Source organism: Eucyclogobius newberryi, unplaced genomic scaffold (genome assembly GCF_026437365.1).
Source record: "Eucyclogobius newberryi isolate DKJ021-1_F unplaced genomic scaffold, fEucNew1.0.hap1 SCAF_19, whole genome shotgun sequence".
NCBI classification, from domain to species: Eukaryota; Metazoa; Chordata; class Actinopteri; order Gobiiformes; family Gobiidae; genus Eucyclogobius; species Eucyclogobius newberryi.
The window spans coordinates 27,921,235-27,936,325 of NW_027315823.1; the positions used below are offsets into that span (position 1 = coordinate 27,921,235).

The 15,091-nt window shown below is 40.9% G+C and overlaps 1 protein-coding gene across 1 annotated transcript; it reads left to right on the top strand.

The window, feature by feature from the left end:
* Nucleotides 1-1,046: 1,046 nt before the first annotated feature.
* ctsz (cathepsin Z) lies at nt 1,047-14,989 on the top strand. The gene is made up of 6 exons (XM_072452565.1): nt 1,047-1,311; nt 6,883-7,046; nt 7,857-8,036; nt 11,566-11,716; nt 12,789-12,951; nt 13,944-14,989. Exons 1-6 carry the CDS (start codon nt 1,073-1,075, stop codon nt 14,067-14,069), a joined length of 1,023 nt encoding a protein of 340 aa, XP_072308666.1. The 5' UTR covers nt 1,047-1,072; the 3' UTR covers nt 14,070-14,989.
* Nucleotides 14,990-15,091: the final 102 nt, after the last annotated feature.

Below are 15,091 nucleotides of genomic sequence, written 5' to 3' on the forward strand. Positions count from 1 at the left end.
AAAGGTTCCCGATGTAACTTCTCCGCACGTTTGTTCCAGAATATAGCATTAAACTCCCCCCTCTTGCATTTGTTTTCAGCGCTCAAAAATACCATGGAAAAAAGTCAACTTGACACAGATCTGACCTGTGACTTGGTGCCATGGAGATAAGTTCTATGTCAACAATCCAAGTGCTGACACGTTACACTGAAAGTGTAGAGAGTGAAGAGAGAAAAAAAATCATATTTAATCTTGTTTTCTGTGTAGAGTTCCATATTTTATGTTTTTATTAGTTGCAAAGTGCAGTGGTCCTCACAAATCTTTGGCCTTTCTACCCGAACTACATTGTTTAGTATAACTACTTCAGGGTAAACGAGGGGTAACCCTGGACTACATCACTACAGGAGATCTAACCAAGAAACTGTCCAAAAGAAGACTCAAATTAACTAAATGAAGACAATATCAGGGTCTATTCGTCATTCAGTCATTCTACAAAAGTTGTTACATAGAAAAGTATTTGATGGGGTGGTAATGTTAAACAGCTTCTTTTTTTGAGGAAACGACACAAAGTTAACGTGACAAGGGGGCAAGTCAACACATGATAATTTAATTTTGTTGAAATGTAAAATCAAAATTGTCATCAAATCCCGCGCATGAAAACGTTTGCTATTGTAACACAAAGGAATAACAAATGTTTCACTCTTTTAGCATTAAAAATATCCTCTAATTAATAGTTCTGCCTACTAATATTCAAGCAGTGCCGTTGGAATCCATCTAAGGACTCAAAAGGCACTGGTTTCATAGAATGACCCATTAGAATTGTAAATGACCAGCACCACCAGTTTGAGAAAGACAAGTGTTAAGTACATTATCTATTAATATTATTTGTGGCGGTGATTATGTAGTTGTCTCTTCCCTCAATGTATTTAGTTGCAGAAAATGCATTACAATGCATGCAAAAAACGAAACTATAAGTTATTCGTTCAAAGTATCGTTCATCGATTTATTACAAACCTGTGACTTGACGGTTCCTGTTTGAGCCACGTGACTCTGACGTAAGTCACATGACGCTGCGGCTGCGGCAGATTGTTTTATGAAAGTCCAACACCGCAGATCCGCTCACTCCTGTCTTTTTACCGGCTTTAACCCGCTTTTACCCGCATTTAAAGTGTTTAAAATCTTCATTTCATCTCCCGGACTCACCATGGCTCCCGTGGCCGCCGGGGTCGCGTTGTTTGCGGCTTTGCTCTGCGCCGTGTCCGCGGGAGTGTTCTTCAAACCAGACGAGCCTTGTTACGTCCCAAAACTGCGGACAAACAGCTTAGGACAGAGGTCAGTCCAGTTTTATAAATGCACAGTAACTTACTTACTGCCTAACTGATCTGAAATGTGATGGTTTTGTTTAATTAAAAAATAAAAATGTGTAATAGGAAGTCTTCTGTACAGTTTATTTAGTTTGTGTGCTCCTGTTTGCGCACAGGGATTTCACAAATGTTGAATGTTTTCTCAACATCTTGATTAGATCATCTTTACTCTGTTTTAACCACACAAACCAAACAACTCTAGACCAAAAAATGAAGATAAGATAATAACAATAGGTTTTGGTTTGTGGTTTTGAAACGAGGAAAAAACGTGAAACATTTTTTTAGTACAGTACTTTGATAGGGACTTTTTACTACTCGGGGCATGTACTTTCCAGTCCAGGACCAGGAACCTTTTGGTGACTGCAGTGCATGTTCAACACTGCCTTTAGTTTTTCATGTTTTTCATTCACTCTAAACTTGCACAAACTTTATTGGTCATCCGGAAACCTGTGTAAAACAAGCGATTATACTTGAAGCCTGTGTAAAACAAGAGATTACACTTGAAACCGATTACACTTGAAACCTGTGTAAAACAAGAGATTACACTTGAAACCTGTGTAAAACAAGCGATTACACTTGAAACCTGTGTAAAACAAGAGAGTACACTTGAAACCTGTGTAAAACAAGAGAGTACACTTGAAACCGATTACACTTGAAACCTGTGTAAAACAAGAGATTACACTTGAAACCTGTGTAAAACAAGAGATTACACTTGAAACCTGTGTAAAACAAGAGATTACACTTGAAACCTGTGTAAAACAAGCGATTACACTTGAAACCTGTGTAAAACAAGCGATTACACTTGAAACCTGTGTAAAACAAGAGATTACACTTGAAACCTGTGTAAAACAAGAGATTACACTTGAAACCGATTACACTTGAAACCTGTGTAAAACAAGAGATTACACTTGAAACCTGTGTAAAACAAGCGATTACACTTGAAACCTGTGTAAAACAAGAGATTACACTTGAAACCGATTATACTTGAAACCTGTGTAAAACAAGAGATTACACTTGAAACCTGTGTAAAACAAGAGATTACACTTGAAACCTGTGTAAAACAAGAGATTACACCTGCAATGTAAAAAGTAGTACTTTTATGTGCACTTTAATACTTTTCACGCAACTTTATTAACATTTTAGATCTGTTTAATGTAATTCATCAAATAATGTTTAAGGTTTATTCTCGGAACTCTGACGATCAAAGCGAGCGAGTTGGTGGTTTGTGGGTCTAGAAAGACGAAGAGACAGTCGTGCAATAACTAGTCGAGCTGTACTCAAAAAAGTGCTATAATTTCACACTTAATTTATTTATATGTAACAAGTCATGTGAGTATTTGTAGTTACTTTCCAACCCCGATGGTTTCCTGGTTGTAGTGAAAGTACTTGTTGTCGACAGCCACAAGAGGGATTATGTAAACCTGTTTCTATTTGGCAATGTTACAGCGTAAACGCGGAGAAACTTTGCTATTTAAAGGTGCGTTATGTCACTTTTCTGGTGGAGGGTCGTTCCTGCTCGTCTCCATGTTCTCCAATAGCACTTTCAGGCCGGTGAAGGCATTTCTGAGTAATAAAAACATATCATACACAACTAAATGGAAAAAAATGGAAAAGTTGAAAGCCATACTGTGGGATATTCCAGGCAAATCAATACGAGACATCTGGAGAAAAGGACTGAACTAGGATTTAACCAGGATTTAACCAGGACCTAACCAGGACCACATCAGGGCTAAACCAGGAGGACTTTGAGGACTAAACCATTGTATCCAAAGATCTGCTCAGACATAACCAGGTCAAATCCAGACGATATCTGCGAATCACAATCCGCTGGTTGTTACTTGTCAATATGAAAATGTGGGGTTTATAACTGTGAAAATGTGGGGTTTATAACTGTGAAAATGTGGGGTTTATAACTGTGAAAATGTGGGGTTTATAACTGTGAAAATGTGGGGTTTATAACTGTGAAAATGTGGGGTTTATAACTGTGAAAATGTGGGGTTTATAACTGTGAAAATGTGGGGTTTATAACTGTGAAAATGTGGGGTTTATAACTGTGAAAATGTGGGGTTTATAACTGTGAAAATGTGGGGTTTATAACTGTGAAAATGTGGGGTTTATAACTGTGAAAATGTGGGGCTTATAACTGTGAAAATGTGGGGTTTATAACTGTGAAAATGTGGGGTTTATAACTGTGAAAATGTGGGGTTTATAACTGTGAAAATGTGGGGTTTATAACTGTGAAAATGTGGGGTTTATAACTGTGAAAATGTGGGGCTTATAACTGTGAAAATGTGGGGCTTATAACTGTGAAAATGTGGGGCTTATAACTGTGAAAATGTGGGGCTTATAACTGTGAAAATGTGGGGCTTATAACTGTGAAAATGTGGGGTTTATAACTGTGAAAATGTGGGGTTTATAACTGTGAAAATGTGGGGTTTATAACTGTGAAAATGTGGGGTTTATAACTGTGAAAATGTGGGGTTTATAACTGTGAAAATGTGGGGTTTATAACTGTGAAAATGTGGGGTTTATAACTGTGAAAATGTGGGGTTTATAACTGTGAAAATGTGGGGTTTATAACTGTGAAAATGTGGGGTTTATAACTGTGAAAATGTGGGGTTTATAACTGTGAAAATGTGGGGCTTATAACTGTGAAAATGTGGGGCTTATAACTGTGAAAATGTGGGGCTTATAACTGTGAAAATGTGGGGTTTATAACTGTGAAAATGTGGGGTTTATAACTGTGAAAATGTGGGGTTTATAACTGTGAAAATGTGGGGCTTATAACTGTGAAAATGTGGGGCTTATAACTGTGAAAATGTGGGGCTTATAACTGTGAAAATGTGGGGCTTATAACTGTGAAAATGTGGGGCTTATAACTGTGAAAATGTGGGGCTTATAACTGTGAAAATATGGGGCTTATAACTGTGAAAATATGGGGTTTATAACTGTGAAAATGTATGTGGAGCTTATAACTGGTTATAACTGTGAAAATGTGGGGCTTAATCACAATTAGGGGCAAATAGGCGGGGAGGAACTTCATGAATGATCGGGACACGCACTGGAATCGCTTTAATTCAACTTGTTTTGACTTTGTTCGGCTGGATTGAGTGTTTTCGTGTCATCGCGATGTGCCCTGGCTCCGAGCCCCTCCGGCCCCCCTGCGCCCCCCCGGCCGGCGCCGTACCGCGTTTACACAAAGGAGGAACTCATGAAACTGCGGAGAACAGTCGTCTTACCCGGAGAGCGTCACGTTATCCCGGCGGACATCCTGAGATTTTTATAAGAGATCTTCTACTGAGAGTGTTTTTCAAACTTCCTATAAGTTATTTGTTCTTTTCTTCTGTATCTACCTCTGTATCTACCTGCGTTGCATCAATGGAATTTCCCCATGTGGGACAATAAAGGATTATCTTATCTTATCTTATCACGTAGTTTTGAACAGGAAGTCGATGGAAGGCAAGGCAAGGCAAGTTTATTTGTAGAGCACATTTCATACACAAGGCAATTCAAAGTGCTTAACAGCAGGAAAAATGCATTCAAATCACAAAGAAATGACAGAAACAGAAATACAATAAAATTAACTAAATTAAAAATTATCAATCCAACTGATTTTCTAAACTAATAAAATCACAAACAAAAGAGAAGAATGCAAAGAAAAAAATCCTTTCAGTCATATGCGCAGCTAAACAAAACTGTTTTTAGCTTAGATTTGAACATTGTCAGAGTAGAAGCCTGTCTCACATCTTCAGGAAGAATGTTCCAGATTTTAGCTGCATAAAACTGAAACGCAGATTCCCCATGTTTTGTCCTGACTCTGGGCACCAGCAAGAGGCCGGTCCATGTTTAGTCCTGACTCTGGCACCAGCAGGAGGCCGGTCCCTGAGGTCCTCAGAGTCCGAGATGGTTCATATGGCACTAACATATCCAAGATGTACTTTGGTGCTAGGCCATGGAGAGACTTGTACACAAGCAGAGCTGCTTTAAAGTATATTCTCTGAGCCACAGGAGCCAGTGCAGAGACCTGAGAACAGGACTAATGTGATCATACTTCCTGGTTATATTCAGGACCCGAGCAGCAGCGTTCTGGATGTACTGCAGCTGTTTTACTCGTTTGGAGAGACCAGTGAGCAGGCCGTTACAGTAGTCTAATCTACTGGAGACAAACGCATGGATAAGTCTCTCTAAATCTGGTTTTGACACTATATTTTTGATTTTGGCAATGTTTTTTAGATGGTAAAAAGCTGCTGATGTTATTGATTTGACGTGGCTATTAAAGTTCAAGTCTGAGTCCATTATTACCCCCAGATTTCTAATTTGGTTTGTAGGTTTTAGAGCGAGACTCTGGAGGGCTAACACTTTCTCTTTGTTTCTGTGGGCCAAAAACGATTATTTCAGTCTTGTCTGAGTTCAGCTGGAGAAAGTTGTTTTGCATCCACAAACTGATCTGTTGGATGCAGTGACAGAGTGAATCCACTGGTCCATAGTCACCTGCCGATAGTGAAACATAGATCTGAGTGTCGTCTGCATAATTGTGATTGGACACATTTTCACTGCGTATCAACTGACCTAACGGCAGCATGTAGAGGTTGAACAGAAGGGGACCCAGGACTAACCCTTGGGGCACTCCACAGGTCAGGGTCATGTGGTCTGAGACACAGCTACCAATTTCAACAAAGTACTTCCTGTCTTCCAGATAGGACCTTAACCAGTTTAGGGCAGTGCCAGTGATGCCCACCCAGTCCTCTAGTCTCTGTAAGAGGATCCCATGATCGACAGTGTCAAAAGCAGCACTCAGATCTAACAGAATTAAGACTGAGGCTTTGCCCGTGTCAGTGTTCAGGCGGATGTCATTTGTCACCTTGACAAGAGCAGTCTCAGTGCTGTGATGAGGTCTAAAACATGACTGAAAAACATCAAATGAGTTGTTTATTAAGAGGAAATCTGTGAGCTGTTGGTAAACAACCTTTTCAAGGACTTTGCCCAAAAATGGCAGATTAGAGATGGGCCGGTAATGACTCAGTACTGCGGCATCAAGACTGCTCTTCTTTAGGAGAGGCTTTATGACCGCAGTTTTCAAAGACATTGGGAATGTTCCAGATTGAAGTGACATGTTAACTATGTGAGTGAATGGTGCTAACAAACTGTTCAGCACAGACTTTAGAAATCTGGTGGGTAACACATCAAGGCAGCATGTAGATGAACTCAGACTGGTGATGATCTCATGGACAGTTTTGTCAGTTACTGGTGCAAAGTGAGTTAGCTCTAAGTGTCTTGGTGGTTTTAGGGTAATTTTTCAGGTAATTCAGATGGAACTGTTTACGTTACAAAGCTGAACAAAATGCAAAACGATGATCTACTTTATGTTATAGTTTAATACTAAGCACTGAAAAAAGCACAATAGATCTCCTTTTAAATGCAATATAATAGAGTTCCCTAAATTTTGACAAAACAGAACTTGTGACCTTGGTTAAAATAGTGATGTAAATGTTTCTTCCATGTCGCCCACCCGGCTAATCCATAGACTTGTTGTGTGCAGGACGGCCCCTCGCCCTCATGAGTACCTCAACATCTCGGCGCTGCCAAAGTCCTGGGACTGGAGGAACATCAATGGCACAAACTTCGTCAGTACGACTCGAAACCAGCACATTCCCCAGTACTGCGGCTCCTGCTGGGCCCACGGCAGCACCAGCGCCATGGCAGGCACGCACCACACACTTTATTCTGGAACCCTTTTCCCGTTAGCTCTGTGCTCAAGGACTCGCCAACAGTTTGGGCTGTCAACAGTTTGGGCTGTCAACAGTATGCAAAATCAGAGTCTAAGTGCTAACAAGTGTCGAAACTGAACAAGTATTGATTGTTTTAAAGTTTCACATGAACAAGACAAAGTTTTACCTTTCCTGAACAGAACTAACACCCATTGCCGCCTTCACTTTATTACGTTGTGCTGAATAAAATAACCCCAACTCAGACGTCCAGTTACAGCTGAATACTAATCACTGACAACTTTACTTTATGGTAGATGTTATTCAAATTTGATCAAAGGAAACTTCTGTGTTTGGTTTACTTGGGTGTGCGTTAAATCAATCATATTGCGGTTATAAAATTTAAGTTTATAAAATATATCCCTCTTTTTTATGGGAAGAAATGTTTTGGTGCCTCGCTAGATCATGCATTACCTAAATACTGTAACTAGTTTGTTTTCTAATTGTGTTTTCTAGATTTGCTAATTGTGACGACCATATTTCAGTTTGAATTTTGTTTTCACTTAAAAATAATGTCCTGACTTGTTTTCCGTAAAAAGGTATAGTTTAAACTTGCACTGACACTACAACAATTAATCTGAAAAAATCCTGACATGTGTACCAATTATTGTATGGAGTACCACTACTAAGCCTAAAGTAGTTTACAAGTGTTAATAATGCAATAATCTGGACTCAATACGGCTGATGGTTGAATGCAGTAACACACATTCATATTTCCAGTATTTGAATATAAACCGTTTCTCTCCAGATCGCATCAACATCAAGAGGAAAGGGGCGTGGCCGTCTGCATATCTCTCTGTGCAGAACGTGATCGACTGCGGCGATGCAGGAAGCTGCCACGGAGGCGACCACAGCGGAGTCTGGGAATACGCCAACTCTAAAGGCATCCCCGATGAGACCTGCAACAACTACCAAGCTAAAGATCAGGGTAAGGCCTGAGACTAGACCTAAAACCTACACCTGAAACCTGTGTAAAACAAGAGATTACACCTGAAACCTGTGTAAAACAAGAGATTACACCTGAAACCTGTGTAAAACAAGAGATTACACCTGAAACCTGTGTAAAACAAGAGATTACACCTGAAACCTGTGTAAAACAAGAGATTACACCTGAAACCTGTGTAAAACAAGAAATTAGTCCTAAACCAGACCTCAAACCTGTGTAAAACAAAGATTCATCCAGAACTCAGAATCTAGACCAGAATCTAAAGACGCACCACGACATAAAATGGGTGGACCAAATCAAAACAAAACCTGCAGCAACTACTGTGCAAAAGACCAGAATTTAGACCTAAAACCAGACTAAAAACTTGGCATTCCAAGATTATTAATTGTGATGATTGAGGTGGCTTAAGAACCAATAATAATAACAATTGTGACCATTTTAGAAGAAAAATCAGTTCAATTAAATCTATTCTTCAAAAAAGTTAATTTTTAGCACTGTTTATAACTAACTCCTCTGTACATGCATGCGAGTACTAGCTCTGTACATGCGTGTGAGTACTAGCACTGTACATGCATGTGAGTACTAGCTCTGTACATGCGTGTGAGTACTAGCACTGTACATGCATGCGAATACTAGCACTGTACATGCATGCGAATACTAGCTCTGTACATGCATGCGAGTACTAGCTCTGTACATGCGTGTGAGTACTAGCTCTGTACATGCGTGTGAGTACTAGCTCTGTACATGCGTGTGAGTACTAGCTCTGTACATGCGTGTGAGTACTAGCTCTGTACATGCATGCGAATACTAGCACTGTACATGCATGCGAATACTAGCTCTGTACATGCATGCGAGTACTAGCTCTGTACATGCATGCGAGTACTAGCTCTGTACATGCGTGTGAGTACTAGCACTGTACATGCATGTGAGTACTAGCACTGTACATGCATGTGAGTACTAGCTCTGTACATGCATGTGAGTACTAGCACTGTACATGCATGTGAGTACTAGCTCTGTACATGCGTGTGAGTACTAGCTCTGTACATGCGTGTGAGTACTAGCTCTGTACATGCGTGTGAGTACTAGCTCTGTACATGCGTGTGAGTACTAGCTCTGTACATGCGTGTGAGTACTAGCTCTGTACATGCGTGTGAGTACTAGCACTGTACATGCATGCGAATACTAGCACTGTACATGCATGCGAATACTAGCTCTGTACATGCATGCGAGTACTAGCTCTGTACATGCGTGTGAGTACTAGCACTGTACATGCATGTGAGTACTAGCTCTGTACATGCATGTGAGTACTAGCTCTGTACATGCATGTGAGTACTAGCACTGTACATGCATGTGAGTACTAGCTCTGTACATGCGTGTGAGTACTAGCTCTGTACATGCGTGTGAGTACTAGCTCTGTACATGCGTGTGAGTACTAGCTCTGTACATGCGTGTGAGTACTAGCACTGTACATGCATGCGAATACTAGCACTGTACATGCATGCGAATACTAGCTCTGTACATGCATGCGAGTACTAGCTCTGTACATGCGTGCGAGTACTAGCTCTGTACATGCGTGCGAGTACTAGCACTGTACATGCATGTGAGTACTAGCTCTGTACATGCGTGTGAGTACTAGCTCTGTACATGCATGTGAGTACTAGCACTGTACATGCATGTGAGTACTAGCTCTGTACATGCGTGTGAGTACTAGCACTGTACATGCATGTGAGTACTAGCTCTGTACATGCATGTGAGTACTAGCACTGTACATGCGTGTGAGTACTAGCACTGTACATGCGTGTGAGTACTAGCTCTGTACATGCATGTGAGTACTAGCACTGTACATGCATGTGAGTACTAGCTCTGTACATGCGTGTGAGTACTAGCACTGTACATGCATGTGAGTACTAGCTCTGTACATGCGTGTGAGTACTAGCACTGTACATGCATGTGAGTACTAGCTCTGTACATGCGTGTGAGTACTAGCACTGTACATGCATGTGAGTACTAGCTCTGTACATGCGTGTGAGTACTAGCACTGTACATGCATGTGAGTACTAGCTCTGTACATGCGTGTGAGTACTAGCACTGTACATGCATGTGAGTACTAGCTCTGTACATGCGTGTGAGTACTAGCACTGTACATGCATGTGAGTACTATCTCTGTACATGCGTGCGAGTACTATCTCTGTACATGCGTGCGAGTACTAGCACTGTACATGTGTGTGAGTACTAGCACTGTACATGCATGTGAGTACTAGCTCTGTACATGCGTGCGAGTACTAGCACTAAACTCCGCTGCCCGCCTCCTCACCCACACCCGGTCCCGTGATCACATCACTCCCGTTCTCCGCTCTCTCCACTGGCTCCCCATCAAGCAGCGCATAAACTTTAAAATACTCCTCCTCACCTTCAAAGCTCTTCACCACCTTGCCCCCCCCTACCTGTCTGACCTCCTCATCCCCCACCGCCCCACCCGAGCTCTCCGATCCTCCTCCTCTCTCACCCTGGCTGCACCAACATCCCGACTCAAAACTTTTGGCGACAGAGCATTCTCCCGAACAGCACCCCGACTCTGGAACTCCCTCCCCCAACCTGTCCGCCACTCTCCCTCACTCACAACATTCAAATCCCGCCTAAAAACATACCTCTTCACCCAAGCCTATGACCTCCTCTACCCCTAGCCTCCTCTACCCCATTGCCTACTCTTCTACCCCCTGTTACATCCCCATCTTTTTCTCTCTACTTCTTCTGTCTTCATTTTATCTTTATATTAATGTGTATTGTACGTGTTGTCCCCCCCTGTCTGTAAATACCCCCCCTTTTTTATTATGTTCAGCGTCTTTGGGTCACTGAAAAGCGCTATATAAATAAAAGTTATTATTATTATTATTATTATCACTGTACATGCGTGCGAGTACTAGCACTGTACATGCGTGTGAGTACTAGCTCTGTACATGCATGTGAGTACTAGCTCTGTACATGCATGTGAGTACTAGCACTGTACATGCGTGTGAGTACTAGCTCTGTACATGCGTGTGAGTACTAGCTCTGTACATGCGTGTGAGTACTATGCATGTGAGTACTAGCACTGTACATGCATGTGAGTACTAGCTCTGTACATGCGTGTGAGTACTATGCATGTGAGTACTAGCACTGTACATGCATGTGAGTACTATGCATGTGAGTACTAGCACTGTACATGCATGTGAGTACTATGCATGTGAGTACTAGCACTGTACATGCATGTGAGTACTATGCATGTGAGTACTAGCACTGTACATGCATGTGAGTACTATGCATGTGAGTACTATGCATGTGAGTACTAGCACTGTACATGCATGTGAGTACTATGCATGTGAGTACTAGCACTGTACATGCATGTGAGTACTATGCATGTGAGTACTAGCACTGTACATGCATGTGAGTACTATGCATGTGAGTACTAGCACCAGAGAGACTTGCACATTGCAGTTGCACTTTTCTCATGTTTTTTCCTTCTCTGGTGCAGAGTGTGCCCAGTTTAACCAGTGTGGCACCTGCACCACCTTTGGGGTCTGTAACGTGGTGAAGGACTACACTCAGTGGAAGGTGGGAGACTATGGACAGGTCAGCGGCCGAGAGAAGATGATGGCCGAGATCTACGCCAACGGACCAATCAGGTTTCACTTTTTACATCTTAATTATAACTAGGGAGGTCATGATATCAAATATTTGTGTAACTATTGTTGTGAGAAAAAACAGCAATTGAACGATTATTCAAGATTATTGAGACTGTAACCGAACAACAGAAATATTTTCTTTCATTCCCGTGGTCTGACATGTGAAAAATGTAACTTTCTGAAAGACAAAGTAAAGTTAAATATGACAAAAACAGTCAGATAAGTATGTTTTTGGACTATGGATGGAACTAAAAATACCAAGGTTCAAAACAATAGAATGACATTTTCACCACAGAATAATTGTAGTTTGTGTTCTATTTCTACTAAAACTCAGTCGAGATCATTCTAAAACTGCCAAATTTTGTTCCGTTTATGATTTTTTTGGTATCAATTCTTGTTTGAATGATCATTATTTGATTTCCAAAACTTTTGACAACCATACTTTTTAGTAGTTAATTAAATTGCTCTCAGAAATAACTTCTTCTAACCCTAACGCAGTTCTAAAGTGCAATAATGTGGAAACGTTATTGCCGTGTACAGTACGGACAATGATCAAAGTCAAACATTGTATACTTTTTACTTTTAGTGGCTCAAAACTGTCTGGCTGATTTTTAGAATTTGAGTGAATAAATGTTGTATAAATTTCACCTTGGGGATAATAAAGTTGATCTAATGTAGTTGTTGCGTCCGGACAATTACTCTGATCTAATACGCTTCTTGGACCTTTACTTTGTACTTTTACTATTTTATGTCAAAGCAACATTTTACTTGTTTGACTAAAACGTTTTGCTAAAATGTAATATTCCTCGTCTTACACAATGCATTCAAAAACGTGCAGTAGTCATCGCAAACGACAATCCACTTCTTGCTGCGGTGAAACGTCACTATGAAGAGGCGGGGCTTGTCAGTTCTGCGGTCGGTGAACCCGTTTCTATTCTTAAGCCCTTTTTTAGATCAACATTGCAGTTTACAATGAACCTAATCTGAAACGGTGATCTGCTCAGGTTACAGCGTCATTAAAGGCACCAGATAACTAGCCCGACACGTCTCCTTTAATGCTCTCGTCTCACAGCTGTGGCATCATGGCGACGGCGAAGCTGGACGCGTACACAGGAGGCGTTTACTCCGAGTACTACGACCAGGCCTACATAAACCACATCGTGTCCGTGGCCGGCTGGGGCGTGACGGACGGCGTCGAGTTCTGGGTCGTCAGGAACTCGTGGGGAGAGCCCTGGGTGAGAACGGAAATGTGTTATCAGGCCAATGTGCAATGTCTGTAAGGATTTATCACCAAAGTGCAGAAATATCACCTCGTAACCTTTGATTCAAACGCTCACAACTTTACAATCGACTCTTTGTGTAGCATTTTTGTATTGTTCTGATTCAAATGTGTGCGTCTCTTCAAAACAACATTCACGATACGGTTTAAATGTCGATACGTTGACCACCGCCAATGCTATGACGTCACAATTTAGTGTCTACGAATTTAGAATTGCAAGAGGCATAGAAACACGAACAACTGCAATAAGCAAACGATAAAGGCCACAATAACTTAGTTAATTTGAGCTCAGTGTTTGTGTTGAAGCTGCTTTGTCGTTTAGACCTGAACAAACACGTTCTGAAATGCATGTCATCCTTGTATTCGCTCAGCCATCAAACGTCTTGTGTCCTTTATCACTCAGAAAATATCACAAGGACTTTCCAATCAAACCTTTAACGTTTAAGAAGTTGTAGTAAAACTAATGATACAAGTGTTGTTTTTCCTTTGCGAAAGACGTCCAGCGCATGCGTATGGATCATATCTGCTAAACTCACCAACTACAATCACAAAAAACTAAACTTATTACCTGTTTGTGACCAGTTTTATTAACTTTAGTCGGTGTATACCCAATTGTAGAAAAGAAGTCATCTGTGCAGTTTTAAAAACAAGACAGTTCAATAGTTCAATAGTTCCTGCCCTTATATAACCATAAACATTTTACTTTTGAAGAATAAACATTACATTCACTTATCTTACTGTGACATCCACGATCGCGTTTCAATGCAAAATGTGATCATCTTTAGCCTATTATCTCTGTGTCGAAAGCCCCGAATAGAGTGCTCGACGTTAGTTAAGTATTTGTACAATTACCAGGAGCCGCGCGGCTACAAATTTGACCGCGTCGTTCTATTGCACTCTTTTGTTGTCGTTTCTATGGGCGTGTAACAGAGCGACGTCACGTTTCAGGGCGAGAAGGGCTGGCTGCGGATCGTGACCAGCGCGTACAAAGGCGGCAGCGGCAGCAAGTACAACCTGGCTCTGGAGGAGGACTGCATGTACGGCGACGTCATCGTGCCCAAAGCGTATCAGTGAGCGCCTCGTGCAGGAAGTGTGGGAAAGACGCGTGTGAAAATGTAAACGTATAAATGAAGTACAATCATCAAAATGTACACAAGTTATAACATTGTCAAACAAAAACCTGTAGTTGTGTTTAGCCTCATCCGTGCGCTTCTTTGATGAATCCTGTTTACGTGTTCGCGGAGCCTCAGAAAGCACTCGGTTTCAAATTTCCTAAATGTGTGTTCATTCAAAGTAAACGCTCCCGTGCCATTTAAGCCCATAATAAATCACCACTAGACTAATTTTGAGCACTTCTGCCGCCAAATTACAACTGCGTGCTTGCGTTGGCGTGTCAGCGCAAGCTAGCTTTTGTTTAGTTCTTCATGGTAATTCCCTCTGCTGCCAGTAGATGTTCAATAACAAGACAAATCATGCATAACGTGTCCTTTTCAATTTTTTCACCTGATTTGAGTAGTTATTTACGTCTTCAATCTACACGGTAACGGGAATGTTACAGAACAAGTTAAATCAACTACACCTTAATGAACTCTTTTCCTAATCAAAGCTGCCATTTAATTATTCTGAATGCAAAGAACTGCCCTCGATTTTTACGTTTTAGACCATATAGTTAAATCTCAGACTTTATCAAGTACAATTTTATTAAGAAAAGGGATTTTGCACTGTTGTTTCAGTAGGTCTTTGAGGATTACTTTTCTGGGGAGTCGGTCACCTGCAGTAAAGCATTAAACCCATCTATTTTGTAATAATTGAATTTCAGGTATTTCATTGATTGTAAAAAAGGTTGTGCACCTTTTTGTGAATTATAGAAAGTAGTATTTCAGTGATGAATAAAATTGAGCACGATGTTGTACTCGGGGAAATTGTTTTTAGGCCAAAAAACTGCCTTTTTACATTGATTGATCATAATTGTGCTGCCTTCACCACTAGAGGGCGGTAAATGTGCCTTAATTGCACTTTTTTGTTGTTGAAAACAGGAAAAAAGTCACATGCTGAAGCAAACCAAGCTAAGGCAATAAAAACATAACATTTACAAT